Consider the following 25,548-nt stretch of genomic DNA (forward strand, 5'->3'; position numbering starts at 1 on the left):
GAAGATCTAGCTTCGAGATTCCAATGTGGCTCAACAAGAGGTACAGAAGACGCGGGACACAAACCTAGAGAATGGGCTATCAGAGGACTCCAGGAACGGAAGGGAAACTTGGATGGTCTCTCTGGGTCGCACACCTGTCCAACACCCGCAGAGCTGGAGCCCCCCGGGGCACCAGGCCACAACCACCTGTGCAGCTCCCCCCCTCCACAGCAAGTCTGACCACAGGTGGCCAACCAAGGCCCAGGCGCCAACCCCACCCCCCGACGCTGAACTGTGGGGGTGCATGGCTGGATGTAAACCAGACTGCCAACTAGTCACACTTTCAGAACCATCGTTCTCACGGCCCTAACATGTCATCTAAAAGTTTTTGCCTTACGAAATAAGACATTTGATTTTTATCTGGCAGCTATTAAAAGAAAAGAAAGATCAAAACAACAATAGTCAGAATAAAGACAGGAAGGGAGATGGAGATGACCGAAGCGGTAGCGTGGAGGGAGTACAAGGCAGTGCTGATGAGCAGCGAGGGCTCCGGGACCGGCCTGCCCAGGCCTGAAACCGCAGGCAAGTCACTTCACCTCATGAAGCCTCACTTCCTTTCTCTTCGAGATGGGAACAAGAATACACTCACCTCACAGGACCATTAGGAGAATCAGAAAGCACACTTTACTAAAGCTGTCTGCAGAGTGCAGGGCACATACCTAGTTAGCCTGTAGTATGGGTTACCCTTCATCACACTGAAACAGGCTGCCTGTGAAAGATGTTCCTGCCCCTGGTGAACTACTGCCTTTTCTTTACAAGCCATCAAAGGGTCTACAACACTTATTACTTAGAAGGTTCCGTAGCTGATTTAAGGATAAAGGCAAAGGAAGAGTGACAGGAAACTTTAAAACAGAACAATCCTGAATTTTGGCCCCCCTCCCTCCTAGACCACACTTCAGAGGTGAACCTAAATCAGGCGCCCTTATAACCACTCACACGTACCTTTCTTTCAGACGTAATTCATCATTCATTTTTGTCAGCTGAGAAGAATTATCTCCGGACATCTTCATTATTTCTGCAATGTCGTTTTCCAACTTTTCCTTTGCCTTTATCAACTGCTCTTCTCTTTCAGCTCTCTCTCTACATTTTGCCTCCATATCTGAATATATAGAGAAAAAAAATAGCGCCGCAGTGTTACAGTCAACAAAAGTTTCTCTGCATCCTGTATTCCAAGGTTTGCTCTGGGAATATTTGCATATAGCAATCCCTGCCCTCATGAAAATCAAGATCAAAAACACACAAACACAAATAGTATAAAAATAGTGTTAATTGCTAAGAAATAAACACAAATAGTATAAAAATAGTGTTAATTGCTAAGAGGGAAAAAATACAAGCAGAGAAAGGAGCCAAGGAGGAGTTGGGGAGGCTAAAATCTTAGGCAGGGCCTCTCTGAATGGTGACATTTAAGTAATGACCTGAAGGGACTTAGGGAAAGCAAGGGCAAAGGCCCTGAGGCACAGAAATGCTTGACATGCAAGTATTACTAACAAGGCAAATATGGTTGGAGTAGAATGAACAAGGGAAAGGGTAGTAGGAGAAGCCATCAGAGAGGTAAGGACTTCAGTTTTTACTCTGAGTCAGATGGGAGCCACTGGGTGATCTCGAGCAGAAAAGTGATGTGACCCGACTTAGTGGGAGGATGGGTCTGGCTGCTGTGCTGCAAACGGACTGAAGGGGAAGATGGCAAAAGCAGGCCGAGCAGATGGCCCGCTGTTACAGCAGCTCAAGTGAAAGATGATGATTGGCTTGAATTGAGGGAGGAGTGGTGATGTGTGGTGGATTCTGACTTGTTTGAAAACAGGGCAGAGAGGATTTGTGGAGGTTACAGACCTCAAGCAAGTATCTTATCGCATTATACCACACTAACAAGTGAAGAAGTGACCCCTGAATAGATGTTATTGTAACATATTACAGTTACCTCAAATCCTAGGAAACTTATCATATTCAGTGCTTAGTAAACAGAGACATCTTACCTGTTAAATTTTCTCTCAACTTCTCCAATTCAGTAGACAGTGCGTTAAACTGTTCCTCCTTTTGGTGCAGTTTATTTACAGTTTCTATTGAGGATAAAGTTAAAAGTTTAATATATTTCATACTTAATAAGCCATTAGAGGTTGGCAGTCTTACAACCCAATCAAATCACATGCTTGGGATGTGACGGGACAGAAATACTAAAAAGTCCCACTACACAACAAACCACTGCATAACGGTCCTAGAGAAGCAAGCGTGCATGTCTTTTTGCCTCCTCGCATCTGTGGTTAGGCAGGCACCAGGCATCCCTTTCTAGGCCTCTCTTTCCTATCTCCAGCTATCAATGACTAAAGATTAAGATAATGCTTTTCCCAAGTATACTTAATTTTTACATGGAACAAGCTGTAAGTCACAAGAAGAAAGAAGTTAATGGGAGTCTGAGGCTTCAGGAAGCCAGGGCAATCTGGCATTACCGTGTGCTGCAGAAGCTTCCAGAAGCGTGACGTCAGACTACAGGTCCATCTATTCCCTGTACTCCAGAGGCCAGCTCCAGCTTGAGAACCTGACATTCTCTAAAGCCATACTCAGGAAGACATACCTTGCATGCTTCTCTGAACAGAGACTGCCTCCTCCGAAGCATCAGCAAACTTGTCTTTCTAGAATTAAGAATAGAAAGATTTCAAATTGAAGAAACAAAAAGTTTCAATCAATTATAACTACAACACTATGTACTTTTTGTGACTGATTTTGTTTCATTAAAACTTACAATGTGCAGACACCGAGTACTACCATATGTACACTGTGCGTGTGTGTGACACAGGAGAATAGGTTTACACCTATGTCCTTGCCGAGCATGCATGCACATCTGTACACGTGTGTGAACATGCACACATATGTGCTTGTGTATACGTGTGGTACGTGCGTATGCCTTTTTTCATGTTGCCACCCTCAAGTAGCAGAACTTCTCTTCAGAAATCTGCCCGAGACAGTGGTCAGAATTCTGAAATGTTTTCTATCTGAAAGTAATCAGAGCCTAATATCTTGAAACTGTATCAACTACTTCTTAAACCAAAAAGGCCCACCACTCATCTACTCTTTTTTAAGCATGACAGTAGATTCAAATACAAAAACAAAAACAAAAAACCGCTCCCCCGGTTTTCCTGAGATGAATTTTGAGCTAGATACATGGAGAAAAATTTTCAGTGAGTATTTCTAACTATTTAGGATTATGAATGAAACGGGCACAGAAGGCACACAAGTCCACCAAAGCCCAAAGGTCGTCCCCCTGTGTTACTCCCAAAGCCAGACTTAGGCAGCAAATTTTCTCTTCCGAGTACACAGAGATGTATGCTAACTTAAAGAAAAGTAAAGCGTCCTCAAAGTTTGGGAGGGGAGAGGGAGGCCACAGAAATAGTATGGAACTCAAAACACATTTTTTTAAAGGACATCAGACTAGAAAATCATGACTCCCAGGCCAACTTGCTCTCAAAATGTAGCTAAAATATTGCATATCAAAACTGCCCACTAGAATCATCTACCATGATGGAAACAGTCTATCTGGTGCTGTTCAATATGGTAGCCACCGGCCACATGCGGCTCTTAAGCACTTACAATGTGGCCAGTACAACTGAAGAACTGAATTTTAAATTTAATTTTCATTCACTTAAATTCATATAGTCATATGTGGACAGTAGCTACAATAATGAACAGTGCAGCTATATATCTGACATTTGAAAAAGCAGAAATTCATAATATTGGCATTTAAAAAAAGAAAGCAAACACTCATTCACCTCCAGTACTAGCACGGAAGTGTCATAAGCGGGGAAGATGATGGTATATGGAGGATCTAAGACAAGTGTCCCTTCCTAACTCAAGTTTCTCTTACCCAGTTTCTCCATCAGCCTATGGCTTTCCTTTCCCATGATGTGTGCTTATGTTGCCAGCCTTGACTAAGTTCAGTTTTTGATGCAGGAAGAAGGGAGAACAGTTGAGAGAAGGTAAGAAAAAAAATGTCCTACAACTTGCAACTAAGGCAAGAGGATATATGTGAAAAGAAATGTAATTTGCTGAGATGGATTAAACCGAGTTGGAAGAAATGATTGTTGGACGTCGTTGGGTTAGACAGCACCGTGCCGTGCTAACACAGGGTGCCAGCAGTCCAGCACAGCTCTCTCCGGCTTGCTGTCACAGGAGGCAGAAGGCACAGCCTAAACCTCATTATAAATGAAACGCTGATGTGCTGGGTGTATAATTTGGAAGGTCCCTGTGTTTAGCAAAACCAACCAGTCAATCATATGCCAAAGCGGTGTATTTACCAGAGGCAAAGGATAGATTTAGAAAAGGAAAAAGTAATACCTACCTTTATTGCTACTTTGGTTTTCATCCCATTCCCTTCAAGGTACTTATCAGCCAATGACTAACACACTCAATTTAAATCAATACTTTCAAAAACAAAGGGAAGAGGTGCAATCCTTCTTTATAGAGATTTTTGTTTTTAAACCAGGAACCATTCAAATGACCAGAAACCCTGAGAGTCCGATTCCCAATAGGTACTTACCAAAATCTGAAGTTCTTTTTCCAAAGCCTCTTTCACTTGACTGACTTCACTCAAGTTTTCCTGAAGGTTATTAAGTGTTAGCTCTTTCCCCTGCAGCTCTCTGGTAACGCTACTAGCCTACCACACAGAGTTACATGGTGCAGAAGCAAACCAACACAAGGAAACAAAGAAGAATAAATGAGAAACAAAAAATAAAACAAATATAAAAAACATATGAGAAACAAACACAACCAAATAAAACTGAAAGGAATAAAGGCATGGGTTAAAAAAAAAACTGTTTTTCTTTTTTTTTTTTTCTTTTCTTTCTTTCTTTATTTTTGTTGTTAATTCTAAGAAGCCAATGACTTCCCACAATCAGTTCTAGATAGTACGATCTAATGACTATTTAAAATAGCCAAAACAGGGTATTTTTCTAAACCGAAATTTGGAATATCAGCATGATCTAAAGCAGAAAGTGCAGACGCTTACTTTCTAAATGGGTAAGTAAAAGCAATTTCATTTTCTGGACTTCAAAGGCCATCGAGCAGGAAAAATGGAGACATGAGGCCTGTGTTATTTTCTCTGTGTTCTTATTTGCTTAAAGTAGTTCAACATTTAAAAAAAATTTTTTTAAATGTAAAATGCACTGGACAACAGTAATCAGAAATTAGTTTTCATTAAATCTTGATGTAAAAAAAGTTGACCAACCCTTAGCCACACATTCTCTAGTAATTAATTTTTGTGATTTCATTGGTATTTCAGATCCAAGTGAGGAGATTTGAGAAAACTTCCTGTAATTAGCTTGTCATCTTCAACTAAGGTTACTCCGCGATTTTTCAGTCTGTCCTCACATCTCCCCATCTAACCTTACAACCCTTTGCCAAAGCAGCAGCTTCTCCCCAAAAAAAGCTCAGAACATTTAGCATCAGTACCAGCACCCCCACTAGTGGCAAGAGGACTGGGAGCATTCATTCCTCAAACAGTCCTTAAAGATGAAGATGACATTTGACAAGGCTAATCAGAAAGGGATGTAGCTGGCAAATGTTTCAGGCAATTTCCTATGCCTTGACAAAAAGCATACTTGTCCGTCTTTCCTCAAAAAGGCAGGGATTAGAACATATTCTCACTGCGGCACAGGAAAAGCTCTCCAATGGGACAGAAGCAGCGATGCAAAGGGCTCCAGGCTCGTAACCTTATTCCTCCGTTTACAACAGTCACGTGGCACTCAGCATGTTTGTATATAAGCTTAGGCATAGGACAATGATGTAAATGGGAGAGGAGGAGGAGGTAATCATATAAGCCTCCTTCTTGTCTGTCCCTTCATTTACCTTAACACCATCATCTTAGCGAGTTCTCTATTTTAAAAGAGATTACAGGGGCACGTGGATGACTCAGTCGGTTGAGCATCTGACTCTTGATTTCAGCTCAGGTCATGATCTCAGGTTCGTGGGATTGAGCCCCATGTTGGGCTCCGTGCTCAGTGGGGAGGCTACTTGACATTCTCTCTCTCTCTTCCTCTGCCCCTCCTCCTGAGCATGTGCTCTCACCCTCTCTCTCAAATAAATAAATCTTTAAAAAGAAATTACAGACTGGAACCAAGCTTAAACAGATTACAGAGCGGAGCCCAGAGACAAAGTCATAAAGTACCCAGACACTAGGAAACCAAAATAAATTAACCTAGTTGAGCCATTATTTTCTCTAATCTCCTCAAATGAAGCCATGCTCAAGATACTCAGAGGACTCTGTATGCAGCTGGGAAATCTGCTGTAATTAAATCGAGAATTTGGAAGATGAATGAGCTCCTCTCAGAAGTGACGTACAATGCAAAGTGAGACTGACAGACAGAAAATAAAAGGATGGAGGACGCCAATACAAACCTTGCCACTTTCAGTATTCTTTTCAATCTCTAAATTTTTAATCTGTTTCTCAGCTGCCTCAAGCTGCTGTCTAAGTTTCTCGATTTCCGATTTACCTTCGGAACTGGCTTTCCGAAGTGCATCAAGATCCAAGAGCTTTTCTTCAGTGGCCTTGAGCCGTGATGTAAAATTATCAATAACCTTGGTTTGCTCACTGCATTTGGCTTGTAGAACCTCTAGCTCCTTTACCTTTATTTCAGCTTCCTGCAATTTGTTTAAGGTGTCCTCCATTTCTACCAGATGCTGGTCTTCCGCTTTGTCCAGCTTCGCCTTGAGGGCTTCCAGGCTGCTCTCCTTCTCTGTAATGACCGCCATCAGCTTCCCTCTGAGGGCTTCTAGCTCTTTAGCGTGAGCAGACCTTTCAGAGTCTTGCTTGTTCTGCAGATTTTCTATTTCGTGCTGGTAATCTAGTCTCATCTTCTCTATCTGTGTTTTTAACTCTGCAAATTCTGCTGTCTCTGTCCCGACCCCCTTGCTGAAGGACACCTTCAGCTCCTCCATCGCCTGCTGGTGGGACGCGATGGCCGTCTCCAGCTTGGACTTCCACAGGGCTATCACATCGGAGTTCTCCTTGTTGGCATGATCAAGCTTGCTTTTCAATGACTCGTTCTCTTTGGAAAGCTTCTCTGTGGCACCCTGAAGAGCCTTTATCTCCTTCTGGTGTGTTTCTTCTCGGGCTCCAAACTGCTCCTTCAGAGAAGTGATTTCTCTCTGGTGGTCAGCATGGGCAGCTTCTAATTTTTCTTGCAAAGAGCTTATCTCTTGCAAAAAGGAGAGTGACATGTCAACATCCCCAGCAGGCTTATGGGACTCTAGCCTCCTCCGCAGCTCAGCTACCTCCTGGGCTCTCAACGCTAGGTCTTTTTCTAGTTCCATTATACGGGACTTTTCCGACACTGTAGCCACCTAGTAACCGCAGTCCAAAGAAAAACAAGGCATGTAAATAACCAATCACTGACGATTTCCTTTAACCTTGAAGATCTTTAACAACTCCCCCACCTCAGGCAGCCGTCGAGCTACCGTGAACGCCTGCAGGCTCACCCACCCCTAACTGCTGTCATGGAGGAAGCCCCCTTCTGAGAACCCCAAAGTCATCATCTTTGGCAAACTTCCACCACCCTGAGATGCTCAAGAAATCGAAAACTGATACGGAATTTAACTTATTCCAGACTTATTTCTTTTTCCTCTCAAGAAACTTAGAGAAGTGCCCATCAACTGATAGTAAGTTAACAGAAAGAACAGCTTTCAAAGTTCTCAGGTATGTCCAGCTGAGGGAAGACAGAAGCCTCCTCACTTTACCTGGTTTTTCCCTCCTCTGCTTTACCCGGCATGTGTAAATGCTCACCTATCTACTGCAGGTGATTTTAAAGAACTGTGCTACCTGGTACACATGGCTACTGAGCACCAGAAATGTGACAGATGCTGTAAGGGTCACGTAGGCAGATTCTGAAGACTTAGGGGGAAAAAAGAACATAAAATATCTTGTTAATAACTTTTATACTGATTACATGATGAAATAAATGATATTATTTTGGATAAACTGGCTTAAATCAAATATATTATTAATTTTGCCTGTTTCTTTTTATCTACTAAAAAAGTATATTAATGTGGATGGCAGAGAATTTCGATGATATAAATGCAGTTGGTATATCTCTGTGGCTATCACTGGCATAAAAGGTATGAAATTACCTATCAAATGTTTCAATGAATCAGCTGTAGAAAGAGGTTTAGCTGGATAATGAAGGAATAATTTACTAACCTTTTTTTAGAAAGACAAAATAAGAACAATTACTTACCTGCAATTATATATATGAATCTTTAGAGAGTTCCCCCTTTTAGATTTTATAATCTATTGGCATTTTAATGTACATATCTTGTTCCCCTAACCCAGTGGTTCTCAGACTTTCATATGCACATCTATCTCCTGGGATGCAGGTCTAAAAGGCAGGTTCCCGCTCACTCCCACATGTTTTGATTCTACCTGAGCTCTGGGACAGCACCCAAGAGCCTGCTTTTTTTTTTTTTTTTCACACCCCAGGACTAGGAAAAACAGTTTCTTAACCTGTGTCCTTTTATTCTTAAGAAATGACTTCCCTCTGATACCTGTTAGCCAGTCAGTGTAGGACACAAAATATGTGGGAATAGGTCACTTCAGGTATAAAAATCAATTACTGGACTAACCTGGGAAAGAGAAGGGAACATGAATAATTTAAAAACAGATTTTAAGAATCAAAACTCCTCCAGGTTGAAGGCTTCTCTCCCTCACTGCCTTTACTGGGACAGAAAGTGATGGGTGTGTTTCCTTCGCTTCCTCTGTCCACCTGTGATATGGACGACCATGAACATGTCCACAAAAGACTAGGAGAAGAAAGCAATCGAGTCTCCGAAACTGCAAGAGGAAGTCATTAACTATTTCGGGGCGGGGCTGTAATTGGTGTGTGTCAGGGTTATAGATGCTCCGGGTTAAAGATGTTTATTTGCGTACTTTTTTCTGGGGCAGGGGGTGGGGCGTCCAAGCGTTTGTTGTCACAAAATAAGGGGCAAAATATTAATAAACCCCAATGCTACAAGGTCTGGAACATAAATAAATCCAACAGGATAAGAGTTATTAGTCAATGTCAAGTAAAAAATAAGTGAAAAAAGAACAGTGTGATTACACTGTGGCATTTCCATACCTCTTCCATGTTTTGTTTTACTTCCCAAAGTCTGCCCTCGAGCAAAGCTACGTGTCTGCCTCTCCCACCAGGGTGAGGCCATAAAAGGTATCATTTCTTATTCTTGCGACTTTCTCGACTTCCTCCGCGGCAGCAAACACCCTGCTCGTAAACTGGACTTACTGGCTCAGAGGTATTCTACAGCACTTCCTAAAAGGAAGGTAGGTGATAGGAAACTCAACTGGCTCATTGGCTGGTTTCACAATTGGACAAGCAGGAGTGAGGATCAAACAAAAGGCAGACTTCTTATAGAAAGAAAACAGCTTGAATCTGGAACAGTCGGATAACCCGTGCTGTAAGTGGACGCCTTCCTATCCACAGGGGGAAAAAAAGGCATCCATCCAAGTTGTGTGCTGACAAAGGTACACAGGAGGAGTTCACAGGTTAAAAAAGAATGATTCAACAGCCATTCCCACTAAAAGGAGCCCAATCTTATCATCAGTCCCTTGTATTTCCCAGATCAAGTCTTTGGCTCTCAGGTAACGAAGAAACATCACCAAACTACCAGGATTTTTCCCTTACCAAGTATATAGGAGATACCTTTACTTTTGAGGCTGAGAACATTTTCTTTCTTCTTAATAAATAAAAGCTTATGATTTAGAGAAGAAAAATTACTCCATTATCTAGATTTTTTTAGATCAGTCAATGATTTCTCAACAAAAGAAATTTCTACAAATACTAATAATTCAAAAGAAAGAAATCAGGATACCAAATTTGATCAGAAACAGTAATTTTTTTAATTTTGTATTAAGGATCTGGGCAATTTAGCCACGGACAAATTTGTGATTTAAAAGGTATATATACACACATGTCCTCTTATACGTAAATGATTCGGATTATTTATGAAATTTTTCAGCACAGAACTACCTCCATAATAGACAGACTCCATCCTGTGGTGGTCAAGAGCACAGACTCTGGGGCCAAATGTTCTAGATACAAATCCTGACTCCACTATTACTATTAGCTGTGTAACCTTGGGCAAATTATTTAACCTCTCCATCACTCAGCATCCTCATCTGTAAAATGGGGGCAATGCTACCACCTCCCTCGGGGCTGAGGTGAGACCACATAAGGTAATACTGGTGCAGCGCTCAGAACAATGCCTGGTACCAAGTAAGCATTACACAGGTGCTTTAATACATAAGTAAGTGGCAACTTGACTAATGCACTGGCTCCCAGGGCCAAAGATAGTGAGCTGGGACTGTAGGAAGCTGTTCTGTTCTCAGCACACTTTTCCCTCCTAACCGCTGAGATTTTCACCTACTGGTGACAGAAAGGAGGGAAATGCAAAGGCAGATCAGGTATGAAGAAAAAAAGATCACTGGGACGAAAGTCCTTAACTCTCATTCAAAAGAGCCGGTGTTTCGATTCCCCCAACAGGTCAGGGAAGAAGGCAGGAAAAGAGAGGTAAAGTAAAACAACAATAACAAAAATTCTTCAGAAATCCCTGTCACTGGGAATATGAGAACAAGAGGACAATTGACTGCTTGTGGCAAATTGGAGAAATGTATTTCGAGGTATTAACACAAAGAGCCTCGAAAGTGGCTGTGGACGTCCACGTAGTCCACTTACGGTTGCCGAGTTTCTGATCTGGATTCTGGTTGAGTTAACCAAAGGAATGAGTCTTTACCTCGGACAAAAGACTGGATGTGACACACCTGTGCCTACCCATCAGTCTACGCTTGTGAGCACCTGAACAGCACCAAGACCAAACTCAGGTGGAACCACTGGGTCAAGGCTTAGGTCAACTGCAAGGCACGTCCCCCGAGGCGTCACCATTCACATACATGGGTCTGCTTCATTAAACAGTGAAAACCATTACCCTAGTGTCTTCTAACTCCCTCTGGAGTTTGTCAGCTTTGGTCTTTTCAAAGAGCAGGCTCTGTTCAAGCTCCTTAATGCGGGCATGCTCCAGTTTGGTCTGCGTCTGTTAGTAAAAAGGAAGAGGAAGAGAACACAACAGTGCCACCATGACATGCCAGCACAAGAGGAGAGAGAGCGGCATGCAGGCTGAGCCACCAGTACCTTCCGCCAAAGGATGAACGAAAAGGGAAATGGAGAGGGGCAGAGGATGGGCTGAGATGGGGGGCTGGGGGTGCGGATGAACACTATCAGATGGAAGGATGAGGTGGGCAGGGGACGCGAGCTAGTCTACTGAGAAAGACAAAAGTGGAAACACATGAGGCAGGATGAGCAGTGTCAGATGCGTGCAGCCAAATATAAGTTATATTGATAAGTGAGGTTGATCAGCACAAATTAGATTCGTTAATATTCTCTAAACTATCATTGTCCCCCTCCCCACAACAGCTATTTGACATTAATGTGTATGTAACTGACTTGGTGACTTTAACAAGTAAATCAACCCTCAAAATGACCACTGCTATACCCTAAATATGGCAAACACAAGCTCATAAATCTTACAAGTGTTCCGTAAGTCCTGAGGGCAGCTCCCAGCGCTATGGCGTACAATTTGATGTGAACAAGCGTGAAGCGTTAAGCCTAATGAAGGGAATCCAGAAACTAGAGATGAGAAAATCACACCAGTGGCCTTTGCTGAGATGAGCAAAAAAGGTCTGGCATTCTTAGCAACATTTCTCAGTTCCCTAGTTTCCTTCCAACAGTGGGTTTTCCAAAAACTATGTGTCACCAAGGCAAAAAAAGAGGGGATCATATTTATAAGGGGAAAATTCAGTAATAATTATGTTTGACAGCCTCCATCTCTGATATTCAGATCAGGAGAGAAGTTGAGAGCTGGTGAAGGTCTCACCTTCTCCATCCCAGGACGAAGTCATTATCAGCACAAGAGCGAGAAATGGGTGACTCAGCACCAAGGCATGAGTTTTAGCTCCATGCAAAAAGAGCTGGTAATGGTAAGATCCTAACTGCCTCAAAACTTCAGAGACTCCCCATCATCACTTAATTTAGATGTAAGTTTTCCTAATGGAGAACCCAGCAGGCAATCTCTTTGTAACAGCAGAGTCTTAATCAACGGGAAATAATCTAGTTATCAGTTTGAACATACCTCTTTCCGACTCACCTCCCCCACCCAAGAGGTTATCAGCAGAATCAAGTGACAAAACCTAGCGACAAAGCTGCTCCGAGCAGCTTCTAGTCACTTACATTAATTTAAATATTTTGTGATTCTAAGGACAGATCCATGTCTGGACAATTACGGGCAACGCAAAAATGACAACACTCTCTAAATAAAGTAACAGCAGATAGCACAGAGCTTAAGTAGATGGTGGATCATGTTATGTTATAAACATTTTTTACTGACTCCGATGGTCCTCGAGGGATTTCAACACATAAAAGAGGTCAGTGTGCTTGTAAACCAGGTATAAACCATCGTGGAATATTTAAAAGGTGAACCAAAAAAAAATTTTTTTTTTTAATTTCTTCATCTGCTTCAGCTCTATACACTCAACAGAAATAGTGAAATAAAATTCAAAACCTAACTGTCTGGACAGTCCCCTTGGTCCATATGTGCCTTAGACAGGTAAATTGTTCAATTTACCTGCTTTTACAAGAAAAGAATCTAATCCAGATCTACGTGATTGGGATCACAGCCTCAAGAACTGAAATCCAAAACTAACAGTAAAAAGCAGAAGGCAACAGCAGCTTTCTTCACCTCCTGACGCTGAGTTCAGTGTCCTCTGGTGAAATGTTGCTACTTCCAGATAAAAAGCAAACATCCACTGAATGTGATCTTCTTCCCACTCTGAGACCTTCCAGATCACTGCAATACCTCCCTGTTGGCGGGTATGCACACAAACCATCTGGGACTCTCCAGCTGTCTGAGCGATCAGCAGCACGGGAGCTCTCAATCCACTTCCATGCCTCAGTGTGTGGGAAAAACGTTACACTGGACAGGACAACCCTCCTTGTAAAAGTATCCCTTTCTCACAGACAGAGCATCCCAAGAGGGAAGTCCTGGGACAGGGACTGAGAGGGAAAGCAAAGGCTCTGCGGGAAGCGCACAAGAAAGGCAGAAGGGAGATCCCATGCAGACTGACACCGGGTGCAGCGGGAGCCCGTTTCGGGAGGAGAGAAGAGACCCAGATCACTGAAGTAGCCTCACAGAAAGGAACCCTTCAGAACGGAGGCTTTTTAAAAGTTCGGCCTTAAGCTGTCTATTTTGGCTGCCAGGAGGTGGGAGGAAGGAAAATCTTTGTTTTAATTCTACTCTCTTATGGTGGTAAAGCAAAGTCAAAGGTTGTGAGGTTCTTTGGACTGGCATCACAGCCAGCAGGGTGCCGGGGAAGCCACGCTTTGGAGGCTATGGTCCAAAGTTGGCTGTTTGATCTTCATGAGAAGGAGGAGGGAAAAGAAACACCTACTTGGCTGGTAGCACGGCTACTAGAAAAATCTCACTTCGATAATAATAAATTTAAAGCACATGGTGTCTTCACTGAAGAATGCTCGTCTCTAGTTTCACCAACTCAGGAAAATCCTGCAGCCAAACACGCGGACGCTTGAATTTCCGGTCACCTGCACTGACGGGCACTGGCCACCAGGGGGAGCGCACAAAAAGGCAATCAGTCTGACCCTCCGAATGCCCTTCTCTCTTGGGAATAAAATTAGACCACCTGGGAAACTTTCCTGCAGAATTTCTCTACTTCCTTCATCTTATGTGTTTTATATTTCAGTTAGCTATCCTCTCTTTTAGAATGACTCTATTAAAACGAGAAGACATTATGAGTTAAGAAGGCCAGGCTCCCAGACAAATCCTTTTTTTTTCTTTCTGGCAAAATTCTTTATAAAGCAAACTTTGTTTATGCCTTCATAAATGGATTTACACAGCTTAGTCATTACATACAATTTCTTCAGAACACAAATGTAACTGCTCTGAAAGCCACATGCACAGAAATATTAAGGTCAATGTCTCAGGTCAGATGATGCAGTTAGTATTTGAGTATATCAATAAGCATTTTAATCTGTCATCAATCTGTGTTAACAAGGGAAATCTCCACACAGTTAAGTGCCCTCTTACATTCTCAGGATCTTCAGAAATCTGGCTCTTTTGCTATCAGTAAAAAAATAAAAAAATTAAACAACAACAAAAGGAGAGATTCCACTAAAGTTTCGATTATGTGTTAGGGTTTCAAAACAACTCTGATGAAATTTCAAGTGAGTTTACCAGACAGCCTAATGCCGGCCTTGTGCTGATGGGAAGATTTCACTTGCCCCTCCCAGCACACCCTCAGCTGTGTCTCACATGAATCGGATGAGGATATGAAACTTCTAATGAGACTTTGGGGTGTTTTTAAATGGATGAGAACAACATGAAAGTCAACTAAAGGGATGTGACCGTATATGAAATGAGCAAAGACGGTAACTATTGAATTATGAGTAATCCACTAAATTCTGGGCCTTATAAAACTAGAACTCAGAGAATGTCTTCCTTTCTCTCTGCTGACTAGGAAGACAATTTCCAAAAGAACTAGAATTCCTATTTGGAAGGGCCCCTGAAATGGAAGCATGGTTTGGACCGCCAATAGCTCTGAACTTGTAATGGCAGCAAAATGTGTATTCTGGGAACTGCACAGGCAAATGTAAGTTTTATAAAAATGTTACAGAGTAAAGTACCAGAACTCCCCCAAATTTGAATAATTTCATAATTCATATTTGTCATGTCATATATCTAGCAGTGGTTTAAAAAGCATCAAAATCATGTAAACCTGGCATCTAATTAAAAAACTAATATGAATAATTGTTTGAAGATGAGAAACTTGATGCTAAAGGAAATCTCTGTGAACGTAAAATACGCCACAGAAGTAAAAGAAGCTGAAATAGAAATTGCTTGTTTTTTCTTCAGGTAATTACTTTAAAAAAATTAATTACTAGAACATGTATTTATTCCTTTTACAAGGTTATAAAAAATTGATCCTGCTCAATTGAAAAGCAAAGCTGAGAAAAGCACAAAACTTTTTTGGGGACTATTATGATGAAGTTAAAAATGCTCTTTATGACGCCATTTCTGATCATCAGAGGAAAATCTAGAGTCTCACCTGGACACACTGCCAGATTTATGACCTGATTAATCAATTCCAATTCAAGGTTTTGAATTTTGAGGTGCAAGAAAAGAGTAGTAAAAATGTGACTGGGTCACTGGAGTCGGGACAGCACAGTCCCAGGCCCAAGGACCCTCTCTAGCACCTGAGCCGTAGCCACGCCCACAGCCCAGCCTGGCCTGAGGCTGGGGCTCCTTCCATTCCCTCTGCGGCCTGTGCTGGCACAATGATCTCGTCCGTATTTGTGAATGCTAACACCCATAAAAGCTGTAGAGAGCAGGAGGGGTTTTACCTCAAGATCGCCTTTCGTGATGGATTCTTCCTCAACCCGGAACTGCAGGTCTTCCACCTTCCTGTGAAACGAAATCAAAACAGAGCACGTAAGTAACCAAGGAATACATGTGCCTTACAAAAAAAAAGGATCTATAATCAATACCCTGGTGAATGTAACAGACGATGGTGGAAGAAAACAAAGAAATGCATTTTTAGGCATCTGGCTTAGAAACCTAAGAGCTCTATTCTATTTCGGAAATCTCAGTGTTTTAGCCAGGTACTGATTCCAGGAGGCATGAGGTAAGAGTTGAGAAAAACCACCCGGTTTCCCTTGGTCACAACCAACAGACAGGACCAGCCTAAAGGGAAAAGGTCTGATTACCACAGAAACAAGTTCTGAGACCTCAAGTCTGTAATTTCTACTTTCCAATTTCAGAACACAGGGGAATGTGGGACAGAAAACCAATCTCTCTTTATACCACCCCACGTCGGATATGTTAGGATGAGGCTAGCAGGCTACCCATGCAGAAAGCCCCAGAAAAATACTAGTACCTGCCCTAAGCCTGGGAGAATTAGGTTATGAACAACTTGAGTCATTTTTTTTTCACATTTTAAAATCTCTGATTTGGGTGTGGGTTTCAATCAGTGCTGTCACCAAGTCAATGAACTATGATATCCTGAAGATTTACAAAATTCAGATAACATCCACGTTATGAATCTTCACAAATTTGAGTGTAAGGAAGAAAAGAGGACAAAGTTCATGACCTGTCTACAAAAATCAAAACTGACAAACTCACCAGCATTTCTGGCAAAATTAAGAAAAATTCTACTCTGTGAAATCAGAAATATAATCGCAAATAATTTATACCCCTCACGCTCACTGGAGGGCTGGGAGGACATTTCTCCTGCCCAGTAGTCAGCAGACCAAGAGCTGGCTCAAGAGCCGAAGCAAATGGTACTGGTGCCTTGGCATTCAGAAGGGCCTAGAAAAGCCCTGTTAACTATCTCTCATTTATTTGTACCCATTCTTAAGATGTGAAGAGAACTTCCTAGGTATCATGTTTCTCTTTCTAGTGAGAAGACAATTTCCTTGGTAAGAGATTGTATGATATCTCTGCTATACCCCTTAACACAGCAGCGCGCCTCTGACCGTCCTGAACCCACAGATCAGACAGTTACTGAATTAAGTTGCTGCCACCAGAAAGGACAGAAGATGACATCAAATGCAAGAGAGAACAAATGTCCCACTACCCAGAAATGTTCCAATGGTTTCCATGCAGACACCTTTTTCAGAGATCGTGTTGGTTCACAGCCTCAAGAAACCTGTAAGAACCAAACTTGCTTTCTGTCTCACACTTTAGCACTCGATTCCATCCTGACCTGGATAATGCCCTACCTGCTTCCCACAGAAGCTTTGTTTTCCTAATAAGGTACTGAGTTTCCCAAGGACAGGGACCTTGTATCACTCACCAGTGTTTACTAGATACACAGAAGGTGTTTCACAAATACTAGGTAACTTGGACCCACAATATCCTCTCACCAAAAATGGTTCTAGGTAGAAGCCGGGTTTGAATTAATCTCACGACACTGAGGTCATCCTCGAAAGGATGTTTGGCACATAGCAAGGACTCAATAAACAGCTGTTAAATGAAGCAGGGTATGTCTAGATGATTCCAAACTTCTCAAAAGAAGTCAAATCCAAGCAAACCCTCCTCATGCAGTACAAAGAGTTTCATTTCCACTGAATACACAGTCTAAGGGCTGGCACCATAATGAGAACATTTTCCTAAGGTCATTTAAAAGGAAAAGGCCACACTTGCACCAAGGAACAGTTTGAGGTCACCTTTTCTCCTCTTCAAGCTGGTTGAGAAGCTCCACCTTCTCCCTGTCAGCAGCCTCCACCATTGTTCGCAGCTGGTCCATCTTGGCCTCCAATTCCAGGACATGCTGGGAAAGGCAAGGGTGTCAGTGAGTGGCCTCTCTCTGACCCAGACACAGGCCCAGGGATGCCTCCAAAGAGCTACAGCTAAGTGGTACCATTGTGGGTTGCCATGACCCTAAAACCTTTTCACACTGAAATGCTTTCTACAATCTTTAAGAGGTTATTTCTCGGCCGCATTCCTGGAAACTAAATGATGAAAAACCACACCATTAAAACAACAGAGGGCAATGTTAAAACAACGCTCATCTTTTTTGAAGCTGAAATGCATACAAAGGATAACCTACAAAACAGGAGTTGCCATCGTTGGTAAGGTCCTAGTAAACAAGCTCCCCTGACACAGGCCAGAAGACCCGGATGTAAAGACCGAAAGACTAAGGTCGACTCAAGAAGAACAAAACCTCATCTTTGTAACGATACAAAGTGGTACCCCAGGTCACAGCTTCAAACAAGCCCAGCAAAGACATTTCTGCTCATTTCCAGTGCTCCCAAGACTAGCTCCCCAGCTCCAAGCACCGGGGGCGCTGCTCAGCCTTCTCCCTCAACTTAGAAAGCACCACCATCTCCACAGGATCAGCTTAGAACCCATCACCATCTCTGAAACAAGGTCAGCACGAGACTTCACCTGGTCATGTCCGTCCCGGGCCAGAGCTAGCTCCTGCTCTATTTCCCCCACGTGGCTCGTGGCCTTGGCCACCTCCGCCCTCTCTAGATCCCGTTCAGCCAGCAGCTGCTCAATGTGCTGCTGCTTCTCCTTCAGGGCCTCCTGGAGGGCAGTGGTGCCGGAGATCTTCCTGGCGTAACGGGAGGAGGTTTCAGTCAACTGCAAAGGAAAGTTAAAGAAGTGAAGGGCGATGATGCTTTCGGGGATGGAAGGACGGCGCGAGGCATGCAGGCAGGCGTCTCCTCAGCAAAGCAAAGGTGCTGTCCCAGCTCCCAAGCTTCTCAATTATTAGGAAAAGCTTTTCATCAAGGAAACAAGACAGCATGTGCCTCCTGACTGTGAATATCACAAACAACACATCAATGTAAGAAGTCATGGAACAATCAGAAAGATGTTTAGAAGGAGAATAAGTGGCTCAAATCAAAGGTACCCTGAGCTCAGCTGACAGGGCCTTGTTGGAATCTAGGAAAATTCCACAGAACTCATTTAACAAGTTTTTCTAAACTTCATTTCCATCCAAGCTTCATTAATAGGTATCTTCTTATGACATTTTGGTCAGTCTTTCGCTCCTCAGACTTGAGGTTGAGATTTTTTTCAACTTTTTAAGCTTCTAATTACCATTAAGTAACCAAGAGGTCACCCTTGGAGTCACAAACCTTCCTTGTCTCGATTAAACAGTTGGATTTGTCAGGATTTTCTTCATCTTTCTTTCAAAGTGAAAGGCACAGATAAAAAAAGAATGAAATCTTGCCATTTGCAACGATGCGGATGGAACTAGAGTATATCATGCTAAGGGAAATAAGTCAAAGACAAATACCATATGATTTCACTTATATGTGTAATTTAAGAAACAAAACAAACGAGCAAAGGGAGGAAAGAGAGAGAAAGACAAACCAAGAAACACACTCTTAACTCTCGAGAGCACACTGATGGTCGCCAGAGGGGGAGGGGGGATGGGGAAACAAGTCATGGGGACTAAGGAGCGCCCTTGTCAGGATGAGCACTGGGTGGTGTATGGAAGTGTTGAATCTCTGTATCGTACACCTGACGCTAACATAACACTGTATGTTAACTAACTGGAATTTAAATAAAAACTTAAAAAAATTGAAAGGCACTGGAGATCTCACCCAGGAATCCAGAACTTGAGGACCCGAATGTCAATCACCAGAGAGATTTATGAGGATGAGATTAAGAAGGAAACTCTTATCTGCCTTCAGAAGTGTTATGGGGGGGTGGTGAGTAAGAGATGGGGCAGAAAGGCGGTGGGGGAAGGGATGGAGAAAGAAAGCTGTGTGGGGGGGTGTCCCCTGCTGCTCTGTGCTGCTTCCCATAAAGATTCCTCCATCTTGAGGCTAATCATCAGATGAAAACACAGAGACAATAACCTCCTATCATGGTAATGGATAACGTGGGCAAAGCTGAACAGCATTCTTCCAAACGAGGCTGCAGGGGTTGGGAGGGAATTCAGCAAAGGCCTCATCCCTTGGCATACATTTGTCCAAGGCCGTCAACATGGAGAACAGATCACTGGATCTGGATGAGTGGGCCCTGACTTCATCTCCCAATCAAAGCCTCCTCTGCCCCTTGAATGCCCTTCATCAGTCGGAGCCCTCGGCTAGGAGGCAGAGAGAGTGAGGATCTGTCATCAGGTAATAGTTAGGCAATCTGAGGGGCGCCTGGGTGGCTCAGTCGGTTGAGCATCCAACTCCTGGTTTCAGCTCAAGTCATGATCTCAAGATCATGGGATCGAACCCCATATCAGACTCAGCAGGGAGTCTGAGATTCTCTCTCCCCCTCTGCCCTTCCTCTCCCCTTCCCCCGCTCTGAAATATTTTTTTTTTTTAAATAGGCAATTTGACAACTATAAGAGTAGAGGAATCCAATCAAACCCAAATTGTCCTTTGCTGTTTCTATTTAATGAAATTTCTTAAATTACTTAAGCATAAGGGGGAAGGGGTGTTGTTTTAACCATCTGACCTTAACTTTCCAATTTCATTACATGGTTAAAATTATACTTTCTCGTACTAACATTTCTTCATGAATGCACTAAATCTGAGGTCTCTGCACAGAGATGCCCCAGGGCCCTGCAGCAAAGTCACGGGGCACTGCGGAATATTTTCAAATTTCAAGGAAAACACTGCAACACCTGTTGGACACCATACAGACCACCAGCTTGAGGCAGCCGAGTCTGAGGCAGCTGTACTCCATTCCTCTGAATAATGTCGTGTCTTCCCAAAGCTAGGTTTCAGCTGCTGCCATGACAAAAAGCCAGTACTGTGCAAAAAAATCAATGTGTCACAGGAAATGCGAGTGGCAGTGTTCAAGAAGATTCCAAGGTTTGACAAGGATGTGCAGTGCCCAACACGCACATACAACCTAATATGTGTGGTTATTTAAGAGAGAATAAAAAATGTTTTTTCCTCTCAGTTAATGTGTATCATCCTTTTCAAACAGCTACTAAATTGCTAGAACATAAATATAAAGTTGTTTGGACGTAGTTGCTTAATAAATAGAACTGTTAGCTATTTCTTTGGCCTAGGGGCCCTATGATAAAATAATAGGCATGCAGGTGCGAGGCAAGCAGAGAGTCTGGGCATCTCTGTGTCAATACTTCCAGAAGACCAGTTTGCATTAAAGAACTGCTATTCATATACATACATGGGATTATGCTGTGGAGATATATTTCTAGGAAGTCACATTTTCTGTATGTTTGGCATATTCTTTCACGGTGATTTGTGGTTTAGAAACTATAGCCACCCTCTATAAAGATCTATGAAAACAAGGTGTTTACAAGGTAAGAAGACTCCTTTCTCTTCTATCGCTCTTCTTCACTGAGTGAGGTAAGCTACGATGAATCAGAACTGGTCTGAAAAGACGAGAGACTGGGGGAAGCCGGGGAGAGCTTGGTTATCTTCCAAAGAGATGGACACTTATAATTACAACATAATAAAAGTTACTCAAGAAAGAATTCCTAATCCAGAGAAAACACCTCCATGGACTTGCTCCTGGATAACAAAGTAGACTAGATGTCGATGAGTTTGCTGAACGAGGCTTTGTCCAAAGAGGAGTGGCTTCACTTCTATGTCATTGTTCTCATCAAGCTTTTCTTGTCAAAGTCCATTTGTCACTTTTCTGTTGAATATGTAGACTTTCTTTTCATATGCAAAATGAAAAAGTCCAAGCAGGTATTTATTTTACCAGAACTTAAGAGAAAGTCCAGCTGGCAGGCAGAGAAGCACTCCTCCTTCAACCTGCACTGAAGGAAAGGTTCCTCCCCCTTTCCCTTCCCAGAGGACCCAAGGACCACGGAAGAGAAGCCAAAACGAGACCAAGGGCCAGCAGCCTTACTCAGGATCACACCACTTAACATTCCCCCTCCTGTCTGTGGTTTACCGTCGTAACACAGAGACCCAGTGCAGTACAGTCTTACAAAGCTAAACAGTATTTGCCTCGCGTCAAGTAAATAAATGTACTGGCAGGAGATGAGCCAAGAAGTCATTGTTTTGACCCTATGAAAACACCATATTAACAAACAGAATGAGCCGCCACTGCCTATTTTGATTTTGATGATTCTATTTTTACTGATCTAAATGGGAAAAAAGGGGAGAGAGGAAGCGGAAGGGAGAGGAGGAGATGGAGAGAGGAGACAAGACAAGACTTTTCCTAGCAACCTTTCACGTTCCACTAGTTCCCCTCCGTGTCCTCTGGCCCAGGTCAGGAACACTCCACATATTAACTGCTTTCAGTGGGTTAGAGTCTATTAACATACTACTAAAGTTCTAAGAACGTGCCTTTTCTCAAAATACATTAGTTCCTCGAATTGTTTGAAGTCTGAGAGACCGAGGCCGTTGAGGAAAAGGATCCCTCCAACTTTCCTGTCATTCTTGTGCCCAAAATAATTTCAAAGAAAAACCATCTCACACGTTAGACTCAACAGTAGTTACTACAGACTCAGCAAAAACTGGTACATCTTAGGGCCTTAAGAATTTGAAAGTGATGTTCAAAACTCTATTTCTAAATTTGTCTTCTGGCTAAAGCTTTGTTTTATGAAACCTAGAATGGGCCTCCACAAGCTACAGCGAACACGTACAAGGCAAGTGAATAGCCCCGAAAGCAAAGCAGGATCAACAGCAGAAGGCATTTATCATGCCTGGATGGTCGAGGCATGCAGAGAGAACAGGGAGCCTTACTAATCCGGTCCGGCTGGGCTTGCTGCTCACGGAGGAGGCCACTGAGCTCATGGAGCTGAGAGACGAGGCGGAAGGGCTGCGCTTCAGGCTGGCCGGCGTGGTTGCCATCACTCGCCTCACGGCGGCGGCCTTGGCTTTGGCTGGCGTAGTGGAAGGGAAGCCAATCTTGGTCACTTTGTGGACAGGAGCAAACAAGCCATATTTGGGTTGGCACTGAAAATACCTTTGAAAATAACAATAAAAGCAGTGACCAAAAACTCAATTACGAGAAATAACAACTCTAAACAAAAGCATCGTTTTTTGGTTATCACTCATGACTGGTTTGCTATGAATTCTACCAGTAAGCCAGGGCGGGCCACCAGCATGCAGCATTCACATGTGTGTAGGCTGATAACCTCAATAATGTTTTAGAAACACACTAGTGAATAACAAGAGGATACACAGAGACAGAATTGCCCATCTACTACTGAAGTGCTCCTAAGGTGCAAAGGGAATAAATATCTCTACTATCTGACAAACCTAGAGCAGAGAGGTTCAGACAGTGATGTGTCAGTGTGGGTTCATCAGTTGCAACAAATGCACCACCAGGTGCAGGATGCTGATAAAGGGGGAAAGTGGGGGCAGGGGGCATACGGGAACTCTCTGGATCTTCCACTCAATTTTGCTATGAAACTAAAATTGCTCTAAAAAAAAGTCTTAAAAATAAATTGAATGCTTGTTCAGAATCTACTCAAATGCATTACATGTATCACTCAAAGAGAGAGACAAAAGAACAGCTCCAATTCGAATGGGGAAAAAAATCAGTAGATGAGTCTTAAGAAACAGAAATAAATAGAGGGGCGCCTGGGTGGCACAGCGGTTAAGCGTCTGCCTTCGGCTCAGGGCGTGATCCCAGCGTTATGGGATCGAGCCCCACATCAGGCTCCTCCGCTGGGGGGCCTGCTTCTTCCTCTCCCACTCCCCCCTGCTTGTGTTCCCTCTCTCGCTGGCTGTCTCTATCTCTGTCAAATAAATAAATAAAATCTTTAAAAAAAAAAAAAGAAAGAAAGAAAGAAAGAAATAGAAATGCAGCTCTTGGGGCACCTGGGTGGCTCAGTCGGTTAAGTGCTGACTCCTGGTTTCTGCTCAGGTCCTGATCTCCAGGTCATGGGATCGAGCCCCACCTCAGGCTCTGCGCTCAGCGAGGAGTCTGCTTAAGACTTTCTGTCCCTCTGCCTCTCTCTCTCTCTCTCAAATAAATAAATAAATCTTTTTAAATGCAGCTCTTGGTGAAATCTGCTTGAGCACCTTCAGTGCGGGAAGGAGACAAGATTCCAACGCCAGACAAACCTGGTTCCAGCAACTGCCCCGTCGTTCTTCCCAAGAGGCTCGTCCAACTCCACGCCACACCATTCCCCCTTGGCAAAGTCTGTCTCCCCAAGAAACCGGACTACACCAGCCTTGGTGCCACCGACCTGGAAAAAGAGAATGTAAAAATAAAGAGAGGGACACAATTCCATGGCTTGACCCTTTGCAGCTGCAACAGATAGTTAAGTACAGGACTCCACAGTTCCTGCAACAGCTTATTCGCTTTACCTTCTCTTCAGCTTTTAAAGAGTTTTCTCCAAAGACTGGTGAAGTTTACCAGGGTGACACGTTACCAGAGTGATCTGCTATGTCCCAGTAATGAAAAGCCTGTGCACTAGGGAGGCATTGGTGTGTCCACCCAATTAATTAGTCCCTTCCTTAGAAAATACTTTATTACTCCAGAGGGATTCTCCTGCTTCAAAATAAGTACTTGCTACAAAAATGAAACCCGCACATCCGTTGAAGGAAAACAAAAATCCATCCATACTCCCTACTCTGTACAAGCTGCTCTGTTTTTCCTCCTTTACATCTTCATCCACGGAAAGCGACCACACATAGTAAGGACGGATATTCGAGCATCCACACAAGTTTGCTTTTGGCCTAAGTGTACGTTGCATGAAAATGTAAATTCTTTAAAATAATTTGACTCTATTGATATTTTCCATTGTGAGGCTGTTTCCTCATGACTGTTAAGATCACTATTCTTCACATTTTATTTCCCATAAACTCTTCAAAGCTCTGAGTCTTGTTTAAGTGCAACTCTTTGTCCCAGCCACTGTTTGATGTACTGTGCAAACATTATTTCCCAAATTACCCACCAGCATTTACGAATTATTCCTTCCTTTGCCATTACTTTTCTATTCCAAATACTCATTTTGCCACCGTCTCTCCTGGGCACACAGCAACAAGCTGTGAGTCTTTCTACAGGTTTGAAAGTTCAGGTCAGGACTTGTGCTACGGCCACGGCATTACAACTACCGCCACTTCACGATCCGTGTCCTAGCTGCTAGTGCGGGTTTCCAGCACTGCTCTTCAGAGTGCTCGTTTTCTTCCTTTTTCTTCATTGTTTCTTTAGACATTGGCCCTCCCTGCCCCGTGACCAAGAGGAGTCACTGCAGGAACTTAAGAACATTATAAGCAAAACATAAATGTTTTGCCTGTATTCTCAACACCCCGAGACAGCCCTGCTGTTTGGGTTCACTTTCCCTGCCACGCTTCGGAGGCAGGCTAGGAGTCCACCATAGAGATGTACCACGATAAGTACTTCCCTCACTTTTCATTTGGGATGTTCACCTTTTTCTTACTGATTTAAAAAACAAAAACAAAAAAACACCTCTTTATACATAATAAACTTAAATTAATTCTTGAATAGGGGCTCCTGGGTGGCTCAGTCGGTGAAGCGTCTGCCTTCGGCTCACATCATGATCCTGGAGCCCTGGGATCGAGCCCCGTGTCAGACTCCCTGCCCAACGGGGTCTGGTTCTCCCTCTCCCTCTGCCCCTCCCTGCCGCTCATTCTCTCTCAAATAAATGAAATCTTTAAAAAAAATTCTTGAATAGCCAATGCATTCTCATAGCTCCAAAAATTTAAATACAAATATGCATCGAGGGGCGCCTGGGTGGAACAGCTGGTTAAGCATCTGACTCTTGGTTTGGGCTCAGGTCTTGATCTCAGGGTCTGGAAACCAAGCCCCATCGCTGGCTCAGACTCAGCCCAGAGTCTGCTTAAAAGACTCCTTCTCCCTCGGCCTCTCCCGCCCCCACCCCTCCCAACCTCACCCCCCCCCAGCCCCGTGCACGCACGCATGCTCCTTCTCTGTCAAATAAATAAGTCTCTTAAAATTAATTAATTAAATTAATAAACAAATAAGCATCCAGGGAAGCATCTCCCTTACTGAACCCTTGTCCCACCGGCCCCACTCCCACATGCAGGGAAGCACTGGCACTGA

At 43.2% G+C, this 25,548-nt stretch overlaps 1 protein-coding gene across 4 annotated transcripts in view; it reads right to left on the bottom strand.

The window, feature by feature from the left end:
• CLIP1 (CAP-Gly domain containing linker protein 1) overlaps positions 1-25,548 on the bottom strand; it is a 116,880-nt gene that overhangs the window by 41,145 nt on the left and 50,187 nt on the right. For 2 of the 4 annotated variants that reach the window (XM_040619984.1, XM_008688849.2), the window contains 10 exons: positions 23,583-23,707; positions 22,254-22,476; positions 18,025-18,222; positions 17,304-17,407; positions 15,480-15,540; positions 6,424-7,368; positions 4,568-4,684; positions 2,609-2,666; positions 2,013-2,096; positions 982-1,138 (listed from right to left, as the gene is read on the bottom strand). In XM_040619984.1, the coding sequence (XP_040475918.1) occupies positions 982-1,138; positions 2,013-2,096; positions 2,609-2,666; positions 4,568-4,684; positions 6,424-7,368; positions 15,480-15,540; positions 17,304-17,407; positions 18,025-18,222; positions 22,254-22,476; positions 23,583-23,707 (2,072 nt within the window). Of the gene's footprint in view, positions 1-981; positions 1,139-2,012; positions 2,097-2,608; positions 2,667-4,567; positions 4,685-6,423; positions 7,369-10,998; positions 11,104-14,166; positions 14,200-15,479; positions 15,541-17,303; positions 17,408-18,024; positions 18,223-22,253; positions 22,477-23,582; positions 23,708-25,548 lie in introns of all 4 variants that reach the window. The other 2 variants (XM_040619983.1, XM_008688854.2) reach the window with 2 other exon arrangements.

This window comes from Ursus maritimus, unplaced genomic scaffold (genome assembly GCF_017311325.1).
Source record: "Ursus maritimus isolate PB19 unplaced genomic scaffold, ASM1731132v1 scaffold_33, whole genome shotgun sequence".
NCBI lineage: Eukaryota > Metazoa > Chordata > Mammalia > Carnivora > Ursidae > Ursus > Ursus maritimus.